The 22,349-nt window shown below is 32.8% G+C and overlaps 3 protein-coding genes and 1 pseudogene across 6 annotated transcripts; 3 read left to right on the top strand and 1 right to left on the bottom strand.

The window, feature by feature from the left end:
- Window positions 1-939: 939 nt before the first annotated feature.
- On the bottom strand, window positions 940-6,053 carry LOC110652340 (ras-related protein RABF1). Of its 2 annotated transcripts, none has more exons than XM_021807907.2 (8): window positions 5,873-6,052; window positions 5,388-5,467; window positions 4,935-5,018; window positions 4,660-4,754; window positions 4,427-4,532; window positions 3,068-3,157; window positions 2,895-2,981; window positions 940-1,203 (listed from the first exon to the last, which is right to left on the bottom strand). In XM_021807907.2, exons 1-8 carry the CDS (start codon window positions 5,895-5,897, stop codon window positions 1,165-1,167), a joined length of 606 nt encoding a protein of 201 aa, XP_021663599.1. In that variant the 5' UTR covers window positions 5,898-6,052; the 3' UTR covers window positions 940-1,164. The 2 variants fall into 2 exon arrangements, with proteins under 2 accessions (XP_021663599.1, XP_021663600.1); XM_021807908.2 differs by lacking the exon at window positions 940-1,203 and adding an exon at window positions 1,232-1,377 and having other exon boundaries at window positions 5,873-6,053.
- Window positions 6,054-9,921: 3,868 nt separating this feature from the next.
- On the top strand, window positions 9,922-20,952 carry LOC110636848 (glycerol-3-phosphate dehydrogenase SDP6, mitochondrial). 3 transcript variants are annotated; one of them, XM_021786715.2, is made up of 7 exons: window positions 9,923-10,437; window positions 10,690-11,163; window positions 12,313-12,644; window positions 13,887-14,047; window positions 14,200-14,458; window positions 17,853-17,954; window positions 18,096-19,804. In XM_021786715.2, exons 1-7 carry the CDS (start codon window positions 10,062-10,064, stop codon window positions 18,123-18,125), a joined length of 1,734 nt encoding a protein of 577 aa, XP_021642407.2. In that variant the 5' UTR covers window positions 9,923-10,061; the 3' UTR covers window positions 18,126-19,804. The 3 variants fall into 3 exon arrangements, with proteins under 3 accessions (XP_021642402.2, XP_021642407.2, XP_021642393.2); XM_021786701.2 differs by lacking the exons at window positions 17,853-17,954; window positions 18,096-19,804 and adding exons at window positions 20,321-20,619; window positions 20,712-20,952 and having other exon boundaries at window positions 9,926-10,437; XM_021786710.2 differs by having other exon boundaries at window positions 9,922-10,437; window positions 17,853-19,804.
- On the top strand, window positions 14,465-17,844 carry LOC131172503 (uncharacterized; annotated as a pseudogene).
- Window positions 18,564-19,804, top strand: LOC131172504 (uncharacterized mitochondrial protein AtMg00810-like). Its single transcript, XM_058133396.1, has one exon. The coding sequence runs from the start codon at window positions 18,564-18,566 to the stop codon at window positions 19,344-19,346; it is 783 nt and encodes a 260-aa protein (XP_057989379.1). The 3' UTR covers window positions 19,347-19,804.
- Window positions 20,953-22,349: the final 1,397 nt, after the last annotated feature.

Raw genomic sequence — 22,349 nt, 5'->3', positions numbered from 1 at the left:
AACAAATCCTATCCATTGCTTGGACCTAGAAATTACTTGAAACATCTAGTGTTTATTCAACTCTCAGGGAAATACAGAAATTATATTCCAGGGATCAGGAATTCAGGTTTTGCAAAATGATGATGTCCCAGAAGGAACTTCACCATAATTGATACTGAAAGCTCCATGTAAATGTTGGGTTTAGCTTTCAAGGGTGGTGAAGTCCAAGCAGAAAGTGGTATTTATTGAAGTATCACAACTTGATCAAAAGTGACACAGGAAAATGACATTGGATAATCTGTCACAAAACACAATGGTGGTGCCAGGCAGCACATGAAAAGGGCTTGACATTCACTTACAATATTAAGAGGATCCAAGCATATACAGGTCCATAGATTCTTGACTAGCCATGTCCTTGTGAACTGATGCTAGAAATCAGAACAGAAGATAGCAGGTTATCTTTGAAACGTTCAACAGACATGATAAAGACACAAAGTCTGCTTTGCTTGTGAGTCATTAGCACATGTCGCTTTTCAATAGAAGCATGAACTCAATAAAAAGAGAAGGCATGTTTCAACAAAATATTCATGCTCTATGCCATGATATAAAATGCGGAAAAATATTGAAGACTAACGGCCAAATGTATAGAAATTTCATTCTTACAAAAGAAAAGAAAAATCAATAATCTATGATGTGTATATCCAATATATTATTAGTATGTTTAGGATTCAATAATTTCGATCATTCAATTTATTTTGAGTGGTTACGTGTAAATTTATATGTTTCAGCTCCTCTAAGGACCATTTCTAGTGTATCATTCAGAAAGAGAAGAGAGAAGTTCCACACATTAAAGCTCCCAGTTTAGGCGATTGGCTGAAGGCATATGAAACTAAGAAGATTTACAACGGCAAAGCACTTGCACAGTGACGTTAAAATGGTCACAACTTAGTAATCTCAGCCTTATTGTCATGGAATCCCTTCAGATAGTTTGTCTTCATTAATCTTATATGTCAACTGCTCAAATGTGATTTATAATCTCATTGTTGGAACAAGAACTTCAGATCCAAATCACAAAATAGGGCAAAGATTACAGACATCACCATATAAACAACTTTGATACAGGCAAGTAGGTTTCCATAACATTATAGAAGCCATATTAGTTGATTCCATTACAAGGTTCAGCAATCATGATAATGATGGACGGGGGATTCGCTTAGCGATTTCCTGCCAAATTGGAAAAGTCATCAGCTTACAGCTCCAAGTTGGAATTTCAGTATGTAAAACACAATGAGGATAAATTCTACAGCTTCCTAAAATCCAAATCAAACCAAGGTGCTGGGCTCAAACCATCAGGCCATCAGTAGATTCAGTACTTGGTAGACACTTGACATATACTCACTGTTCAATATAATCATAAAAATCCCTCAGCTGTGACAAAATCCATATGCATTTTTCATTCCCAATGCGAATGTGATTAATTATAGGGGAAATGTTACAGAGAATTCTTTAATCAGAAAACTATAACTGGTAAGATTCACCTTAAAATGAGTACTCCCTAGACAAAGGAAAGGGAAAGAGTGCTACCATACTCTTCTTTACCAATTAAGGCTCAAATAGAACCTTCTACCACATTTCTTATTTCCCTTCCCTTTTCATGAAGACCATCATCTTTATCATCATTAATAAGGTGTAGCTGTAACAGCAAAGTTCAGTTCTTCTCTAATGATTCTTAAAGTCGATGAGAAATAGGGTTTAAGTTTTGGGCTTATGTTGAGTTACAATCCATTGAGATTATTCAAATTTCAAACAGGGCTACTTTTCAATACATCGATCAGTAAGGTTTAATATTCATTTAAGCCTTTAACAGTCATTTTAGTCCCAACTCCATCCTGATGAGGCAAAATGCCCAAATTTCATAAGCAACACACTCACACATTAGATACTCATTCAAGGAGAATCTAAACCTCAACCTACAGTAGCGGGCTCGAACACTGTGCCTTTAACCCATTGTTACCAGAGATGCCTACCAATTTACAAAATACTAACTCAAGCCCAATTACATGGCCAAAGCCTGATCACGTAATGCAAGTCCCTTCAGGGAATTTACCAAGATTAATAGTCCAATCAACCTTCCTAGTCCTAAAGAAACGAAGCAGAAAGGTACTGCAATACCAATAAGCAAGAAGCTCATTCTGTCAATAAATTACCAATAGTTGAAAAATAACCCCAGAATGGATTGAGAATATCAATTTGAAAAATTTTTCATCAATAAAACTTATTATAGTAGACAAATCATGAAAAAGCCAATGACTGATCAAGCTGATACTAGAATGAAGTACCAAAAGAATTGTCTGTTATTGACAAGTGCAGCCAGTGCAGCTTTTATCGAAATGGACCCTACACAATCTGGTTGTTGACTATTTTCTTATCCAAAGATAGTGGTAACACCTGATTTTGAAGAAACATAATATCAAGAAGATACTGAAAACACAACCTTCAAAGAGAGCGTGTTTGTGGGATAGAAAGGGTGAAAAAGAGAGATATTTAAGGGTGGTAATAATTACTGATTACATATAAACTACCTCCTCACCTAACTCTTTCTTTTTTTTTTTTTTTTTGGCAGGGGGGGGTGGGGGGGGGGGGGGGGGGTGGGTTGTTTTTTTATACCAAAATAAGGGTCTAAATTCTGTTGGGGCCACATAACTGCACCTTGAGGGGAGAGTATCACCAGTTTAATGACATTGTACCAAAAGGCATGGAGTCCAAATAAATACTTTCTCCCCTGCCCCCTTTTTTTTGCTTGTTTTAAAGTAACAAGTTAATTAACCGAAGCCTTATGAAATTCACAAGACATTGCAGTTATAATTATCACATACAGAACCATGCCATAAAAACGTGTGAAGGATCAGAGGTACCTCAAACAGCTGATTTATATTATCTGCAGTCTTGGCAGAAGTCTCAATAAAGAACATTCCATTCTTCTCAGCATAGTCCATACCATCCTTCAAGAAAGAAATTAAAAAAAAAAAAGTGTAACCTCATAATAAAAAGCACTTCATGCTGATCTTCATTGTGAAGTTGCACTCACTTGAACAGGTACTTCTCGATTCTCATGAAGATCAGCCTTGTTCCCAACTAAAGCCAGGACTATATCAGGGCTCCCATGTTTCTGTAGTTCCTGTAACATAACAATATAACCACGTAAAAATTTTTCATCTGCAGAGCAATGCACAGAACAAATTGCGGTGGATATATCATAACTATGAAACATAATCAAACACATTTATAATGCCTGCCAAGCTTTCAGTAGAAAGACAGGAAGTTTAATTGAGATAGGAGGAAAAATAATCTTCTACAAAGATGTTATTTCTAATATCTCTAATAGAATCCAACTAGAGAACACACTACATGCTAAATTTGCAAAACTTCAATGTCAATTTTCCTTTATAGATGATTTTGTACCACATGAATCAATTGTGAATCAAATTGAACTTAAAAACATTCCTCCTCTACAAGGTTTTCATGACTCTCCCACAGCCCAATCTATGTCTACAACATGCATGGAAATATTGAGCCGATTTCCTTTATGTTATGTTTGGATTGAAGAATTTCAAATCAGAGGAATTGGATACTATTTTATTTTAAATTGTTCGAATGAAAGTAAGTGCATTTTTCAATGATTAAATTCATGAATTGAAAATAAAATTCATAAATTTAGAGAAGAATTTGTTTGAGGTGAATTTAACGCTACACATTTTTCTAGTTCAATTCACACTCAAGTAAGATTTTTATCCATATTCATGAACCTGACTTAAATTCATAAATCTAATCAATAAAAGAATCCAAGCACTAGTAAATTCAAATCTCCATCTCAAATTCCTCCATTTTTCAAAAGACAATAGACATAAAGCAATAGTTTTGGGCTGACCAATTTGTCATTTCAAGCATACTTATACCAAAATGTGTTAAGCAAATAAAAATATTTTTACCATGGCAAAGTTAGCGGGGCTCAAATTATTGAATCTTCCCGCTATATAGATAACAAAGAACGATAAACCAAAATCAATGCATTTCATCAACAATGATACTCAAAACACTTCTCTTCTAATAAACTGCCAATGCCATATTGGCCTCTATGTTTTTATTTAACAAATGAAAAATTGGCATTATTTTCTGAACTTAATCTTCTAAATAATTGTTAAAAGTTCAAAATGTTTTAACAATTCCAGCCTTAAATGGAAAATGCTTACACCTTGAAACATGGATATTTAAGCATACTTCTAAATTCTGATTGCCAATTCCAACTCCAGAAGAATTGTCTTAAATCCTAAGAATAAAACTTTACCCTTTTGACCATGTTCTGACCTCAAAGAAATTCAAAAGAAGAACAAAGAGACAGAGAATAGGGAGAAGAAACAGAAGTACTATTGTAATTCATGGAAACTACCTTAACCCAATATTGTGCTTTGTTGAATGACTCTGGGCTTGTTATATCATATACAATAACTGCAACTGCAGCACCTCTGTAATATAGTGGTGCCAGTGCAGCGTATCTGAAAAAATAAAGGAAGAAATTAGAATTTTTTAGCAAGAGATCTGTGGAGGAGAAATGAAGTGAATCCAGGTGGACAATTCCACCATGAGAAACAACATCATAAAATTTAATTTTGCCAACAATACCTTTCTTGCCCTGCAGTGTCCCATATTTCAAACTTAACTGTTGTAGAATCTTGCAAAGCAATGGTCTGTGACAAAAATGAAGCTCCAATAGTTACCTGAAATAATAAAAACCAGAACATATTACTAAATTTTCAAGAATAATTCCAAAGACTTTAAGGGAGAAAGCACACACTCATATTTTCATAAACGAATGTTGATAAAATTTCACTCTAAATCTCTAATGTATAAAAGATAAGACATGTTGGAGCAGCAATGAGAAATGACAAACTCATCACCTTGGATGTTGGATCAAATTGTCCACGAACAAAACGTAGAACAATACAGCTTTTACCAACACCAGAATCACCTAACAATACCAGCTGTTCACAGCAAAGGAATGAAGGATTAGCTGCATTCATTTCCATTGAGGATGCCAAAAAAAAAAATTGTCAAAGATCTCCACATAAAAGGCATCATTCTTTTAAATGATATAAATATAAAAATTGTTAAGCGAAAAAGCAACATTATTTAACGACCCACTTGCTAGGGTCATAGGCATATTTTCACAACTTCATACAACAATGCTAATCAGGTTAGCCCCCAATTGAACATGAAGAAAAAATTGCCTTCCAATACAACTCTCTTCCCCAACCCACATACAATTTTGGATTGTTCAAAAAAAAAAAAAAAAGAACAATAAAAGGAAATCCAAAAACTTAAGTCAACATCTAAGGTCACAAAAAGGTTACCTTTACACGTAGGTTTTTGGCATCAGGCACTCCATTGCTCTCAGGATTGTTAAGTCCACTCAACCGCCCAGAACTCCTATCTATAAAAAGTACCCCAAAAGGAAGGAGGGAAAGAAACAAATTAGCAGCAATTTCGAAATGGGTCGCCAGACAGCACACAACAGCTCTCATCAACAACCACTAGCCAAGCCCAAATACCAAACATGATCACGTACATACAAAATTCATCAAATTAAGAAACAAACATTAGATGACTCCCTACCGTAAGAAACCTTATTCAACAACCGAAGCCAATTACCACTACATACCCATAACACAATCAGACGCCAACATCACAATTCTCTACAAATCCAAAATATTTTGCAAATTATAGCAAACAGAAAACGATATAAACATCAAAATTGCACTTCGATCGACTTAATCTGCAACAGTAAAAACCCAACCCTAGAAGTCAGAATTGAAAAGCTTAAGGAAATGAGAAAAACCTGGAAGAGAAGATGAGCAACCCATGAGCTTAAAGAGATACAGAAAAATTCGATAGAGTTATGCACGAAAGACCGTATATTGTAGTGGAATTAGGGTTTAACGTGGGGAGTTACAGAAGAACTCTATGTTTCAAAGAGCCCACATGCGCAGACTTTTTGGATTTTGGCTTTTAGCTGCTTTTTGTTCGCTAATGGCTTTACCTTTTGTTTCCCGATCATTATTACACGTGTTAACTCACGCGTCCGACCGTAAAATTATTATTATTATTATTGTTATTATTAGTGGGTAAAAAATAAAAAAAATAAAATATTCAATTTAATTTCTATATTTATTAAAAAATTTTAATTTTAAATTTTAATTAAATTTTTTATTCTTTTATTGAAATAAAAAATAAAAAATTTAATTTCATAATTTTAAAATTAAATTTCTTAATTTAAACTCTAAAAAAAAAATTTTAAACTGAATTGAGTTTAAATTAAAATTTTAATTTAAATTAAATAAAAAATTAAAAATTATTAAATTAAACATTTTAAATAAAAATAACAAAACAAAGATGCAATTAAACTTTAAATAGAAAAAAATTATTGGTCAATAAAATTTACAATTAAATGAACTCTTTAATTCTTGAAATAGAGTAAATAAGCATGGTTACGGTAACCACGAGTTGGCGCAACGTGCTCTTTTTTTAGAATGGGTAGTTATTTGCGTTAGTTAATTGCATTTCACATTATATTCATTATTTATATTTGTATTTTAATTTTTTTTATTTATAATTATAAAATTTTTCATATTAATTAATTAAAAACCTTAAAAATATTATGAGAATTTATTTTTTTATTTTCTTAAGAATTAGTATATTATACAAAAAAAATTAAAATACCTCTAAATTAATGAAAGATATAAAATATGCATTATTTACTATCAATTATATATTGAGATTATAAATATATATATATAAACACAATCACTCCAGATTTTAATAATGCATATAATTTATAAATATGGCTTTAATTTATTTTTCTCTACTTATATTTTATATAATAAAAATCAACTAAAATTGAAATAATAAAAATTGTTTTTTTTTTAAGTGATTATTTGAGAATTTTTTTTTTAAAAAGTGATACAAAAATAATATTACACATTAATATTATGATATATATATATAAAATAAAAATGTTAATAAATATTTTAAAGCTAAACTTAGTGCACGTAAAACATTTTATAGCATTATTTATTTTATTTATTAAGATAAAAATTAAGATTATATTAAAGTAAATTGACAAACAAAAATTTTATTTAAGTCAAAATATATTGTTTAATTTTTAGTAATTATAAATAAAGTGTAATCAATAAATTATTTAAATTATTTAAAAATATTAAAATTTTTAAATTTGTAAATAAATTCAAATTATTAAATGAAAGAAAAAAAATAAGACATGATATAAATATAAATTCTTTAATGTGGGAACAAATTTCAATGATTAAAGAGGACACATTTTTACTATAAGTCAATAGGTCTCTTTGGGGGCAATGGGCCAACAGGCGCAAGTGCCCCATTGGCCCCCAATTTTAGGTCCATCCATTGTCCTGTTCCTCCTCAACCTCTAATATGTGCCAAGATCCTATTTCTCCTCAAAGTGCCTCTAGTGATTTACGGGTGAGTATTAAAGAAAAAAAATTAGTTGAATTTAACTAAATTAAATTTTTTTATTAATTTTTAAATAAATTTAATTTTATAAAAAATATATAAATTATATGTAATTATATATATATATTATTTAATTTATTGATTAATAGTTATTTGGTTCAAATCAATATAAAAATCAAATAAAATAATTTAAAAATTAAGTTTAAATTAAAAAATATCAAAACTCAAAAACTAATTTAATCGATTCAAACCGAATCGAGTCGAAATAGAGTGATTTTGTTTGATTTAATTTTTTATTCATTTTAGTTTAGTTCGATTTTTAAAATATGATAATTTAATTAATTTGACTTTAATAATTCAATTTGATTCGATTCGATTTGAACCGAACACTCTGTTCTACCAGTGATTGAGACAGAAATTCAATCAAAAGAGTCGAAATTTAATTAACAAGTAATAAATATCTTATTATTGATGTAGCAAGAGACTGATAATAAGAGTTTATAAGTTTATATTAACTTTATATATACTAAGCATTTTATTAATTAATTTTTATTAAGTCAAGCCCCTTTAAACGTATCAAAATCAAACTATTAATTAAAATATTAATCATTTATAAGTAATTTAATTAAATATTTAATTATTTTAAATATTTATAAATTTAAATTAATTTATAAATATTAAGTATTTATAACCTAATTCATGGACACCTCCTTATTGCCAATGATCGTGTGGAACTTAAATTTCCATTTGACTTGTTTGTACAGACGTTCAAAATGGGACAGAAGGCTCTCATCTCATTACCCAAAAATTTTAAAAACGGTGACGAGTCACGAGCAGTACGTGCCACCTAGCGTGACTCTGGAGCTTTTCTTCGTTTGAATTGAATAGATACTCACGAGCCATGATCCTTTTAGTCATGCTTTAAAAGCTGGGTCAAAACCACCCACAAAAAAATCAGGTTGACCAAAAAAAACTTATTTTATTTTATAATATCTTTAAATTTCAATAAGAAGTTTCTATAAATTTATAATTTATTTATAATAATAATAAAGACTATATAATTAGTCTTTTAACAATGAAAATAAAATTGTTAAATGATAATAGTTATTGGAAATTTTATAGATAAATTTTAAATTTGTTAATATAAATTAAAATTATTCTCGTGATTATTTATATAATTTTTACTGTTTTTTTAGAAATTTAATATACTAATCGAATATATCCAAATCATATTTTGTGATTAATAATTTTTTTAAACATATACTGTCTAGAAAGTAAATTATTTTAAACCAAACAAGGGCTTGAATTATTTTTTAAGATTAAAAAACAGAAAATACATATTAAACTGCTTATTTGAAGCAAAAATTAAAATTTTCAATTTTTTATTTTGATAACTTAATAAAATTCATTCAATTGTAATTTTTTTTTAATTTAATTGTTTAAAATTAAAAAAATTAAATAAAATAAATAATCTACACAGAAATTTAGTATTATTAGAGTTACTATTGAGAAAAATATTTTTAATAAAAATAAAAATTAAAATTAAACTTAACATATTTAATATAAAGTAATAAAATAATAAATAATGTTTTCAAATAGTATTTCAAAAGAACTTTTTTTATGAAAGGCTTTTTTTAATTTTGAATCTTCATGGCAAAAATGACTTAAGAGCTATTTAATTTAGCTATAATTGTGTAAATCTTAATAATTACGGTAATATATTAGTAAAAAACAATTTTTATAATTGGATAAAGAGGATGATTATGGTATATCGATGATTAATGTAAAACTAATAATCTTTCATCATAATTATCTTATTAGAATGAATGTATATTTAATATGTTTTTTTTTTTTAATTTTTTAAAATGTTAAGAGAGACAATGATGTTTAATTATTATTATTTTAAATTCATTCAAAAATTATTAAAATTTATTATTATTAAAAAATATTCAAATTTATTTAATTTTATATATTTTAATTAAAAATCTACGTAAAAAATATTTTTATTAATAATAGATATTTTAAACTTTTAATAATTTTATAAAATATTTTAATTTTATTTTATATAAAATAAAATATATAAAAATTTATAAATATTATTATAAAATATATATATATATATTTTATATTTAATTAAATATTTATATAAATAAATTAAAATAATAAAAATTTAATATATAAAAATTAAATTTATATAAAAATAAATTTAATTTAATTCATCATAAATATTAAATTTTAAATTTAAATTTACTATAAATATAATTATATTATCAAAATTTATCTTATTAAATTTTAATTAAATTAAATACTTATAAAAATTTGACGTTATCGTAAGTATTTGCTTTTTTTTTTTTTTAAGAAGTAAAAAATAGTCGAAAAAATTTTCTATCCAGAAAAATGGCATTTTAGTAAATCTAATCACCTAGACCGATTCCCAACGCAACCTTCGGATCTTGCGATAACAGACTAACTGTAATCCAGTTGCTTCCACTCCATGCTTACGTCGGCCACCGCATACGTTCCACCCGACTCTTCGTATTATGTCCTCCGCGACCAGATTCCGCCGCCTCAGCGCGGCTGTCGCTATTGTCACCGCCACTGCGGCCGCGACCGGAGGTGCCATCCTATTCTCCCCCAAAATAGCCACCAACGACCGCGGCGGCGGGCCTGCCTTCGACTCTGTTGGGCAGAAAATTGCTGATCCTAGAGCTGTCATTCCGTCTCGAGCAGCTCAGGAGTCAGTTTTGACTGGTGCAAGCGCCTCCAATCCCCTTGATGTTCTCGTAATCGGCGGTGGCGCCACTGGCTGTGGAGTGGCGCTCGATGCTGTCACCAGAGGACTTCGCGTTGGTCTCGTTGAGAGAGAGGACTTCTCTTCTGGTACCTCTTCCAGGTCCACGAAGCTAATTCATGGAGGCAAGTTTCTTTCAAAATATAGTAACTGTAGATATTTACATATAGAAATGGAACATGGATGAGGTGATCATAAGGCAGAATTCAGTTTGCTTGAAAATGCTTTTTAATGATTTTCTTGTTTAGAATTCTCCGGCGAATCCATGCATTTCTATGCGTATATAGCCTTAGAAAATTTCACCCTTTCAAATTTTGCATTTTTATGAGCCTTTGCTTAATTAGTTTAATTTCTCTTTAATGGTCAATTTTTTTCAGGAGTTCGCTACTTGGAGAAAGCAGTCTTTAATCTTGACTATGGTCAATTGAAGCTAGTTTTCCATGCACTTGAGGAGAGGAAACAGGTTATTGACCATGCACCACACCTGTGCCATGCTTTGCCTTGCATGACACCCTGTTTTGACTGGTTTGAGGTAGTATACTATTGGATGGGATTGAAATTGTACGATTTGGTCGCAGGACCACGCTTGTTACATTTGTCCAGATATTATTCTGCACAAGAGTCCCTTGAATTGTTTCCCACTCTTGCAAAAAAGGGTAAAGATAGAAGCTTGAGAGGCACAGTTGTGTATTATGATGGGCAGATGAATGACTCAAGGGTTAATGTTGCTTTAGCATGTACTGCTGCATTAGCTGGTGCTGCAGTGGTCAACCATGCAGAAGTGGTATCTTTTATTAAAGATGAGGCTAACGAGCGGATAATTGGTGCACGGATTCGGGACAATCTATCAGGTATAACATTTTATCTTTTAGCACATTAATATTTGATCAATACCTTTACCACTTAACTGCTGCATTCCCTCTGTCTGTGGTATATCTATTGTCTCATCCCCTGAAGAACAAAAATTGGTGTTGAAAAAGAATCGAAAACCATTTGATTCTTCTCTTGTTCTTCCCTTTCCTCTTATCTCAACGAGCTTCAACAAATTTGTTAAGACAATAATTGAAGGATTATGAGACTAAAGATCATTCAATAATACTGTTTATGAATTTTGATAATAAGTTTTTGAACTGAGAAATTGTTAACATTACAATTATTGCAAGAGTGTTTAGTTTTCTTCAGAATGTTTTGTGCTTCCTAATTAATTGTATGCTAACCATTTCTATTAATTTCCCTTGTATTCTAGATATCTCTGAAGGAAAATAGAAAATGTTCAAGCGACAAGTTATATTTAATTTTTTATGGTTTCCCTCTGTCGAAATACACAAATAAAACATGTTTACTGAAACTCGTAATCTTCTGCTTAAAAGAAAACAAGAATAGAGGAAATTAATCTCAATACTATTCACCTAATGGCTAGAAATTGTGGCCTATAAAATAAATAGATGTTATTTTGGAGGTGTTGCCACTTAAAGTAGGATGTGTTGGTGCCCATGGTACTGGTAGTAGTATAATTTAGAAAAAAAAAAAGAAGAAGGAAAAAAGACATGTATGGGTCTTTCAATTTGGAAACACATGGCAAACCAGCATAATTTTGTAAAAGATAACAGTAGGAAATGAGTTTTGTTCTTTTCCAATATCAATATAAATTTGGAATTTGGGAAAACTTTCTATTTGGAAAATAGTTATATCTGAAAGTGAACTCCAGGGCTTCTTTTCCTGCTGAAAAGATTTTCAGAAAATAGCAACAATTTTCCACTACAAAACAACCCCTAAGGTTTTGAGAGCAATTAGTAGTATAGAAGCAGGTCAACTTAATAACTTTATGTTTTCTTGAAGTTTTTTGTTTCCTTCTATTATGATCAGCTGTTTAAGTTGCTGTCATTGATGTGTTATCAACGTTCAAGCACAGACTGTACCATTAAAACCTGCTTTCGTTTGTTTCTTGTAACTACACTGATTTCATATTCTTATTGGTATTGTATGTTATACTGTACCAGGCAAAGAGTTTGATGCCTATGCAAAAGTTGTGGTAAATGCGGCTGGCCCATTTTGTGACTCTGTAAGAAAAATGGCTAAGAATGATGCACTACCTATGATATGTCCTAGCAGTGGTGTACATATTGTTCTCCCTGATTATTATTCTCCAGAGGGAATGGGCTTGATTGTTCCTAAAACAAAGGATGGGCGCGTTGTTTTCATGCTGCCATGGTTGGGAAGAACAGTCGCTGGAACTACAGATTCTAACACTGACATCACTTTACTTCCAGAACCACACGAAGATGAGATTCAGTTTATACTTGACGCTATCTCAGATTACCTTAGTGTTAAGGTATGTGATATTTTGCATGTATAGAATTTCTGACACTAATTTGCAGAATTCTTATGTATCATGAAGTAAATGGTAAAACATTTTTAGAAATAGTTACCATGTATCTTTTAAAAATTTGTGCTATATTCTTTGTTAAGAAATGAAACATGGATAAAAAAAGAATATTTTAATGACAAAAAGCCCATGTGTTTGCTCTAGTAATTTAAATAAATTGAAGGTGCTCATTTGTTGGGTATCAGTGTTGTGGCTAGGTCTAGTAGAATGACTTATAGAATAGAAGCTTGTACTGATGAGAGTAGGTGTGCTATGGCTTATACATGATTTCAGAAGTTGGGACAGGTTAATTGTGCATTCTATTACATATTCTATTCATATGCCTTCAATTTTTTGTTTATTTGTCTAGAAACTGTCAGAACTGATTCAATGTATCATATGATCATTTATAAATTGAAGACAATGGTACTGCTATTTGCTATTTTGCAATTTCTTTAGCTAGATCTAATAGTTTCCCACATTCTTTTGCTTCTTATTGCATTGGTATGAATTCAATTATTAACTTATCTTGGCTTACATATTCAGAAAATGATATTTTTGAAAATTAAGGTGATATGTTGCTTCTCTAAATAGGCTGACATTTGTGGGACAGCATGGAAATGCTAGAGAATTGGTTTAGTTATCCAATTCATCTCTTTTGGTTTGGCTTCAAATATTTGGAGGTGTCTATGTGGAGAGTTAAAGCGGGAGGTGGAAGAGATGAGTTATGACTGTTTGTGCTTGAGATTTGCTTTGAGGTGGATTATGAGAATTGTAAGACAGGTCCTGAAAAGGTTAAGGGGTTACCTGAGGGTGCCATTGAGATAATGTGGTAGACCTTAGAGTGAGCATCCATAAAGATTTTCTTGTTTGTTTGTTGTGTTGTGTTGTTTGTTCATATGTGTGCATGTGTGTCTACTTTTTGCAGAGTTGCCATGTTGAGTGGAATTTTTTTTTTTGCTTCATTTGGGATTTTTTTTGGTTTAATGATGTCTATTATAGTTTGAAGATATTATGATATCTATTATAGTTTCAAGATATTATGTGGCCTAATTGTAAATTGCCAAAATGGTGAAATGTTGATCTTCTATGTATATTCACTTTCATCAGACAGCAAGGAATGCTAGTGATAGTGAGTTGGATTAGTTATCAAATTCTTCTTTATTTGGTTAGGTTGTGTATACTGAAGTGACAGTACATAAATTGTAGGTACGCCGCATTGATGTTCTTTCAGCCTGGAGTGGTATTCGCCCATTAGCTATTGATCCATCAGCAAAGAGCACTGAGAGCATCTCCAGAGATCATGTTGTATGTGAAGATTATCCTGGTTTGGTCACAATCACTGGCGGAAAATGGACTACTTACAGAAGGTAATTTTATTTGGTAGAGCAGAAACTCTCTAGCTGTCTAATTATGGAAGATGTTATAATTGGCAAGTCAGAATAAGCAATGCTAGAGTTTTTCTATTTATTCTGTTAATCTTACTTGTGCTATGTACCATGCTTATTGGAAATGATTTCAGCATGGCAGAAGATGCTGTTGATGCAGCAATAAAGTCTGGAAAACTAAGTCCAACAAATGGATGTTTAACTCAAAACCTCAGGCTGATTGGTGGGGATGGATGGGAGCCTTCATCATTCACTGTTCTTGCTCAACAATATGTACGCATGAAGAGGACATCTGGCGGTAAAGTTGTCCCTGGAGTAATGGACACAACTTCTGCTAAGCATTTATCACATGCATACGGTACATGGGCAGAACGAGTGGCTGCCATAGCTCAGGTATGTTTGGCCTTTGTTTATCCTCTATGTGCCTTCCTCCCCTTAACCCTTCCTTGTCCCCTGGAAAGAGCTTGACTATTCTGTTAATTTTTTTTTATTGGTCCTTGATGTTTTCATGTTATAGTGACACTAATTTCCATCAAAAGTTATTCATGTATCATTTGGCACGTCCATGATTTCTTTTCTATTTCTAAAACTTGAAAGTGAGCCTCATAAATTGTGCGAATAACACATTTTCATATCAGGCAACAGTGCTGAGATAATGATGATACAAGATTCTGGTCAATTTGTGTGTGTTAAGATATGTACCATAAATAGCTAGGATATGTATCTGTAGTGATTGTGTGAATATATTTAGGTGCTAGAATCGTGGCTATAATTATGTATTTAATTAGGATTATATTTCCTATTTAGTTGTCCTGCACAAATTATAAATTGACACCATTGGCTTGAGGGAATAATCAAGCTCTTCAATCATTCTCAATATTCTTCTTTTGTTCTATTTTCTCACATGGTATCAGAGACCTCGGTGAGTTTGATTTGAAATTTGAAACAAAGTTCTGATAAGGAGAAACTTTCCCTTTCTTTCCGGTCACTTTCTGGGAGTCCGTGGTTGTCACATCCTAGCTTAGTGGATTACCTAGCCCAGGATCTGCCTTTCCACTGACTGCCGGCAAAAGACTCCGGTACATGTGCCTTCATGCTCCGTCAGCCCGCTGTCACACGCGCCGGCGCGTGAGCCCTCTCCGGAGACCGTCTCTCGACGGGAAGTCGCCGACGCTTCTTCCCGTCGACTCGCTGGCCTCAGGTGACCTCAACCACGCAGGTGCCGTCACCTGTTTCTCACTTTTTTGTCACTTCCTCTTCATACAGTAGGCTTTTCTGACGTATTTCTGAGTAATATTTTAGTGTGCTTCTCTTGCCAATATGTCTGAGATTGAGGAGTCCTCCAATACAGTCTCCAACACAGGTTCTGAAATTCTCAAACCCATATCCAACACAGGTTCTGAGATTCTCAAACCCATATTTTTTTCCATTGGTAATTCACCAGCTATCACTACTGTTAAATTAGCAGGAAGCCAAAATTATATGTCGTGGGCTGCATTAGTAGAATTATGGTTTATGGGGCAGGGGTATGATGACCACTTGGTTAAGCATGCCATAGATATAGCTTTAACAAATAGAGCTAATTGGACTAAGATTGATGCTCAATTATGCAGTCTCTTGTGGCATTCTCTAGACCCAAAATCACTTAATATTTTTCAGTCTTGTAAAACCTGTTGCAAAGTCTGGACTAAGGCGAAAGCCTTTTATACAAATGATGTGCAACGTATTTATAAGGTAGTATTAGATATGGTTCATTTGCAGCAAAATCAACAAGATATGTCTAGTTATTTGGGACAGGTAGAATCACTAAAAGATGAATTTAATTCTATCATGTCATGTACTGATAATATTTCTGAGCAACAGCTGGACAGGTTCTTCATGGTTTTGGCATTGATTGGGCTAAGTCCTGACCTTGATTATGTTAAAGACTAGATATTAACTAGTCCGGTTGTTCCCACTCTAGAGAATGTGTCTGTCAGGCTTCTAAGCATCTCACTCAATAAGAATAATTTCTCCGAAATTGAATCTTCAGTTTTAGCTGCACAAAGTGGAAACCAACCGAGACAGGGTACTTATCAGAGAGGCAAGGGTAAAAGGCTCTATTGCACTTATTGTGATAAGAGTAATCACACTCGAGACACTTGTTGGGCCCTTCATGGTTGACCACCAAGCCCCATTCAGTCAAATAATGTGGGCCGATCAATTGCTCATATGGCTCAATCCGGTGAAAATGGTATTCTTTCATTATCTGATGGAAAGGATCAGGTGTCAGATTCTATCCTATTAACTGGAGCTGATTACAAGGAGTATTTGCAATATCAAACAGCCAAACAACAATCTTCTAGCAGTGCTCATTTGGTAATTTCTTTGCTTGTCTAACACAACCTTCGTTTACTGGTCTATGGATCCTAGACTCTGATGCTTCTGATCATATATCTGGTAACAAAAGTCTTTTCTCATCTCTACTTTCTCTTCCGGTTTTGTCTAAAGTTACTTTGGCTAATAATTCACAAACTTTAGTTAAGGGCATAGGATAAGTAAAAATCTTTCAATCTATTCCTTTAACCACAGTTTTGTTCATTCTAGAATGCCCATATAATTTAATCTCCATTAGGAAATTGACTAAAAATCTCAATTGTTTTGTCACCTTTACAGTTGACTCTGTTGTTGTGCAGGACCAGGGTATGGGAAAGATGATTGGAGTAGGATGTGAGTCACAAGGGTTGTACCATCTTTCTACTTCAAATTCTCCAGTTGCTCTTGCCTCTACCACTTCCGCTGATCTTCTTCACAATTGTCTGGGTCATTCGAGTCTTGCCAAATTGCAAAATTAGTTCCTAGTCTTTCTAGTTTATCTTCTTTTGAATGTGAGTCCTGTCAATTTGGGAAACAAAGTCGTGTTTCCTTTCCCAAGCGAGTCAATAATAGAGCTAAGTCCATGTTTGAAATTCTCCATTCAGACATTTGGGATCCAAGTCGTGTCGGTACAACTTTGGGATTTCATTATTTTATTACTTTTGTTGATGATTATTCTCGTTGCACTTGGTTAATTTTAATGAAGACTCATTCTGAATTATTCTTTATATTTCAAAAATTCTTTACTGAAATACATAATCAATTTGGTGTTTCTATTAAAATACTTCGCAGTGACAATGCAAAAGAATATTTGTCTACTCCCTTTACTCATTTCTTATCTTCTTAGGGTATTACTCACCAAATTTTATGTGCTTATACCCCTCAACAAAATAGGGTTGCCGAACGAAAGAATCGTCATCTGGTTGAGACTGCCCACACTTTACTCATTCACCATAATGTTCCTCTTCGTTTTTGGGGAGATGCTATTCTTACTGCTTGTTACTTAATTAACCGAATGCCTTCTTCTGTTTTGCAGAATTAGAGTCCTCATTCCATTTTGTTTCCCGGCCACGATGCCCATCAGTTGTCCCTGTGTGTATTTGGTTGTATTTGTTTTGATCATGATCAAACTCCTGGCAAAGACAAATTTCAGCCCAAATCAATAAACTGTGTCTTTTTGGGATATTTTAGACTTCAAAAAGGTTACAAATGCTACAATCCACTTACAAATAAATACTTTGTGTCAGCTGATGTAACTTTCTTTGAAAATCTCCCTATTTTTCCTCCAGCACTGCATCCAAAGTTTTTATTCCCACCTTCTTACCAGTTCCTACTCTTCCTTCACCACCAATCAGTCCACCACCTCTACACGTCTAATCATGTCGTCCTCGTCCTCCCACTAACACCATTGATGCTCCTTTGCTTGATACAGGTACAACACTGGCTCCTGGTGACTCTCGCCCTCCTTCATCTTCACTTATTCTGGTCTCACTTTCAACAGACGATGCTACTCCTCCCATTTCCATCCGAAAAGGTATTCGTTCGTCTCGAAATCCTTATCCTATTTATAATTTTGTGAGTTATCATCGTTTGTCTCCTTTCTACTATGCTTTTGTCACCACTTTGTCTAATTTATTTGTACCTAAGACTGTTAGAGAAGTTTTGGAACATCCAGGATGGTGTAATACAATGGTTGAAGAGATGACTGCTCTCCATAACAATGACACTTGGGATTTGGTGCCACTATCAAAGGGCAAATCAATTGTTGGCGTCAATGGCTTTATACAGTCAAGGCGGGGCCTGATCGCCAAATTGATAGACTTAAAGGTCGCCTCGTTGTAAAGGGCTATACTCAGATCTTTGGCCTCGATTACAGTGATACCTTTTCTTCTGTTGCTAAGTTTGCCTCGATTCGCCTTCTTATTTCCTTAGCTGCCATCCATTACTGGCTACTTCGTCAACTGGATATCAAAAATGCATTTTTACATGGCAAGCTAGCTGAGGAAGTTTATATAGAGTAACCACCAGGTTTGTTGCTCAGGGGGAGTCTGGTTTGGTGTCCCTACGGCGTTCTTTATATGGCTTGAAACAATTTCTGGGAGCATGGTTTGGACGGTTCAGTACTGTAGTCCAACAATATGGAATGTCTCGGAGTGAAGCTGACCATTCAGTATTTTTCCACCATAATGGCCATGATAAGTGCATTTATCTCGTTGTTTATGTTGATGACATTGTTATTACAGGAAATGATCATGTTGGGATCTCAAAACTCAAACAACACTTGTCCAGTCATTTTCAGACTAAGGATCTTGGGAAGCTAAAGTATTTCTTAGTGATTGAAGTGGCACAATCCAAGACAGGTATCGCCATTTTTCAAAGGAAATATGCTTTGGATATACTGATAGAGACGGGCATGTTAGATTGTAGATACGCAGATACTGCTATGGATCCAAATGTCAAACTTGTTCCTGGACAGGGGGAGCCATTGGAGGATCCTGGTAGATACCGGAGATTGGTTGGAAAACTCAATTATCTTACAATCACACGCCCAGACATCTCATTTGCTGTAAGTGTGGTCAGTCAGTTCCTTCAAGCACCATGTAGTAGTCATTGGGATGCAGTTATTCGGATACTCAGATATATTAAAGGAGCTCCAGGACAAGGCCTATTATATGAAGACAGGGGTCATTCACAGATTATTGGTTACTCAGATGCAGATTGGGCAGGTTCTCCTTCAGACAGACGGTCTACTTCAGGATATTGCATTATGATTGGAGGTAATTTGATTTCTTGGAAAAGTAAGAAGCAAGATGTGGTTGCTAGGTCAAGTGCAGAAGCAGAATATCGAGCTATGGCTTTGGCAACTTGTGAACTTATATGGTTGAAACAACTTCTCCAAGAGTTGAAGTATGGGGAACTTAAATAAATGCAGCTAATCTGTGACAATCAAGCTGCACTTCACATTGCCTTTAACTCAGTGTTTCATGAGAGAATGAAACATATAGAGGTGGATTGTCATTTCATCAGATAAAAGATTGAATCTGAGTGTATTGCCACTAGCTTTGTTAGCTCAAATGACCAATTAGCAGAAATCTTGACAAAATCTTTCAGAGGCTTTCGGATTGAATATATTTGTAACAAGCTTGGAGCATATGATTTGTACGCTCCAGCTTGAGGAGGAGTGTTAAGATATGTACCATAAATAGCTAGGATATGTGTATCTGTAGTGATTGTGTGAATATATTTAGGTGCTAGAATCGTGGCTATAATTACGTATTTAATTAGGATTGTGTTTCCTATTTAGTTGTCCTGTACAGATTATAAATTGACATCATTGGCTTGAGGGAATAATCAAGCTCTTCAATCATTCTCAATATTCTTCTTTTGTCCTATTTTCTCACAGTGTGAAATAACAACCAAGAATCAATTTTTATTATATTAAATTTGTTTGGAATAGTTGTTTGAATTAGTTTATTTCCTATTTATCAAGGAAGATTAAAATTTTCAACAATCAATTTATTTTGTGTAGGGGATGCTTTTTGGTTTCAGCTTTAAGCATTACTGTGCACAATCCTATAATCTTGTCTCTTCAGAGGATACTAAAACCTAGTTAATTTCACGTACCCACATTTTTCTGAATGTTCAGAAACTTATGGGTGTCATTTCAAATTTTATGAAATTGCGAAGGGCATGTTCAATCTTTTGGATTAATTGGAAGATCCACTTTGCAAGCTATGCTTTTTGTTTTGAATTCTAAGTCTTCAAGGTCTTGAAAACCTTATAATCTAACTGTGTCTTATTTTGGAAGATTGTAGTATGAATAAACCAAATTCTGTCTTGTAACATTCTGTTGTGTGGCTTTTTGGCGATTTATCTTTATTAATCCTCTGTAATATTCAGAATGAAGGTCTAGGGAAGCGGCTTGCGCATGGCTACCCTTTTCTAGAAGCAGAGGTTGCCTACTGTGCCCGAAATGAATACTGTGAATCTGCTGTTGATTTCATTGCAAGGAGATCACGGCTTGCTTTCCTGGATACTGATGCAGCGGGCCGGGCATTGCCACGTGTCATTGAGATATTGGCTAATGAACACAACTGGGATAAGGCAAGACAAAAGCAAGAGTTAGAGAATGCCAAAAAGTTTTTGGAAACTTTCAAGTCTTCGAAAAATGCTCAGTTCCATGACAGGAAACACTAACAGTAAGTTTTGACTTTTGATTATACCTGCTCACTAATTCGTTTAACATTTCTCAAATCTGTATATTTATTGTTTACTTCTCATTGTGTTCTAGGGTCTTGACTACTGAGCTGGGTTTTTGAGGAGCTCAAATATGTAGTTTGTCCCAATTTTCATAGCTTATGCTGATATAAGGACATTTTGATTTCTGTGTTCAGCAGATTGCTAGAACACCTGGTTATAGCTTACAATTCACGATTATCTGCAAAAATAATGTTATTTCACCAGATTGATTCAATAATTTCTGGCTTTTGCAAAAGTAAAATGAATTCAGCATGAGTTGCTGGTTCTCTTCATCTCCAGTTTTATGCATTTTTTGATCGCCTTAACAAACTGTTGATACAACAGTTGCTTTGCTTTTTGCATCATGAACTGTCTTCTGGGTATCATTTGAACTATTTGCATTTTTAACTTGGTCACTTGTAATTGGTTGTTCAATGTGTGGGCCAATAAGAGGGTCACCACCGCTACATCTGAGCTTTTCTGTGGAAATTGGAAACAAAAGCACTATTTGGAATAGGTAGGTTGAAATTTTGAGAATCTGCATTATGAAAAGCTTTATATTTTGGGGCAGAAGCAAAAATAGATTGGATGTAATTCATATGCATTCCCAGGTAATGGGGAAACAAGCTCCAATATCAAGTGCCTTTAAGTCCCTCTATTTGGAAATTAGAATTTTATAAGAATTTAGTGTAAAGGTTCAGAATATATGATTAATGGAACCATAAAGGCATAAGAGATGATCTGAATATGAAAATCCTGATAGTAAACACCCAAAAAAAAAATGTGGGGAAATCTCAAGACAATTAAATAATGATTTTTGGATAAGCAAATATTAGGGTAGCATAGCCCAATGATTCTAAGGTTGAGAACTCTGGAATGACATGGGCAGAACAATTTTCACCTCTTAAGCCCACAAATTGAAATTGGTTAATGTGTAATTAAATTTTGCTGATTTGCCAAATTGTTGAAATTGATAACCAAATTTGACGTTATCAACAAGATCGAAGCCATTTTTAATTTTTATTATTTTTGGTAAATTTTGAATAATATTATTGAATTAAAATTTATTAAAAGAATTTCATTTATGAACTCATCAGTCAAACCTTTTCGGATGGAAAATTATATTATAAAAATATATATGTTTAATGATTTCAATGAAACTCTATTTTGTAAATAGGGTTATGTTTCTTAAAATAGAGTTATGTTTTTTTTTTAGAGTACATCTTCAAAAAATTGATTTCATAAAAAAAAATAATGATATAAATGTATTTAATATATAAATTAATTTTTTAAAAATAAATTTATTCTTAAATTAAAAAAATATTTATAATATAATATGAAAAATAATAAATTAAATATAAATTAATAATAATTACAAATTTCCTCTCAAATTAGTTTGCTTAGGCCTTTACTTCATTTTAATTAGGGGTGGCTATGGTTCAGGAATCGTTGATTATGATTTTTAAATTACTGATTCAAGTTTTCAGAGATGATTTTTAAATTACGGATTTTGGTTTGAGTCATGGTTTAAAACAATTCGAAAGACATTTTGAAAAAAGATAATTAAAGACAGTTTCAAGAATAGTTTGAGAGCAGTTTAGAAGATGTTTATTAAAGAAAAATTTTATTAATTTAAAATTAAATTATATTTATAAAAATATTTTAATTCTTTTTAGAAAATTTTCAATTA

Source organism: Hevea brasiliensis, chromosome 14 (assembly GCF_030052815.1).
Source record: "Hevea brasiliensis isolate MT/VB/25A 57/8 chromosome 14, ASM3005281v1, whole genome shotgun sequence".
Lineage (NCBI taxonomy): Eukaryota > Viridiplantae > Streptophyta > Magnoliopsida > Malpighiales > Euphorbiaceae > Hevea > Hevea brasiliensis.
This window is presented reverse-complemented; position numbering and strand designations above follow the sequence as displayed.

What these genes read in the sequence shown, in the direction of transcription:
- LOC110652340 (XM_021807907.2), bottom strand. Translation starts at nt 5,897, where the DNA reads ATGGGTTGCTCATCTTCTCTTCCAG. An exon ending in TTGCTCATCTTCTCTTCCAG is followed by an intron (nt 5,468 to 5,872) that starts GTTTTTCTCATT and finishes TACTTTTTATAG; the next exon opens with ATAGGAGTTCTGGGCGGTTG. An exon ending in AAGCACAATATTGGGTTAAG is followed by an intron (nt 3,158 to 4,426) that starts GTAGTTTCCATG and finishes GTTATGTTACAG; the next exon opens with GAACTACAGAAACATGGGAG.
- LOC110636848 (XM_021786701.2), top strand. Translation starts at nt 10,062, where the DNA reads ATGTCCTCCGCGACCAGATTCCGCCGCCTCAGCGCGGCTGTCGCTATT. An exon ending in GATTCGGGACAATCTATCAG is followed by an intron (nt 11,164 to 12,312) that starts GTATAACATTTT and finishes ATACTGTACCAG; the next exon opens with GCAAAGAGTTTGATGCCTAT. An exon ending in GAGTGGCTGCCATAGCTCAG is followed by an intron (nt 14,459 to 20,320) that starts GTATGTTTGGCC and finishes TGTAATATTCAG; the next exon opens with AATGAAGGTCTAGGGAAGCG.
- LOC131172504 (XM_058133396.1), top strand. Translation starts at nt 18,564, where the DNA reads ATGTCTCGGAGTGAAGCTGACCATTCAGTATTTTTCCACCATAATGGC.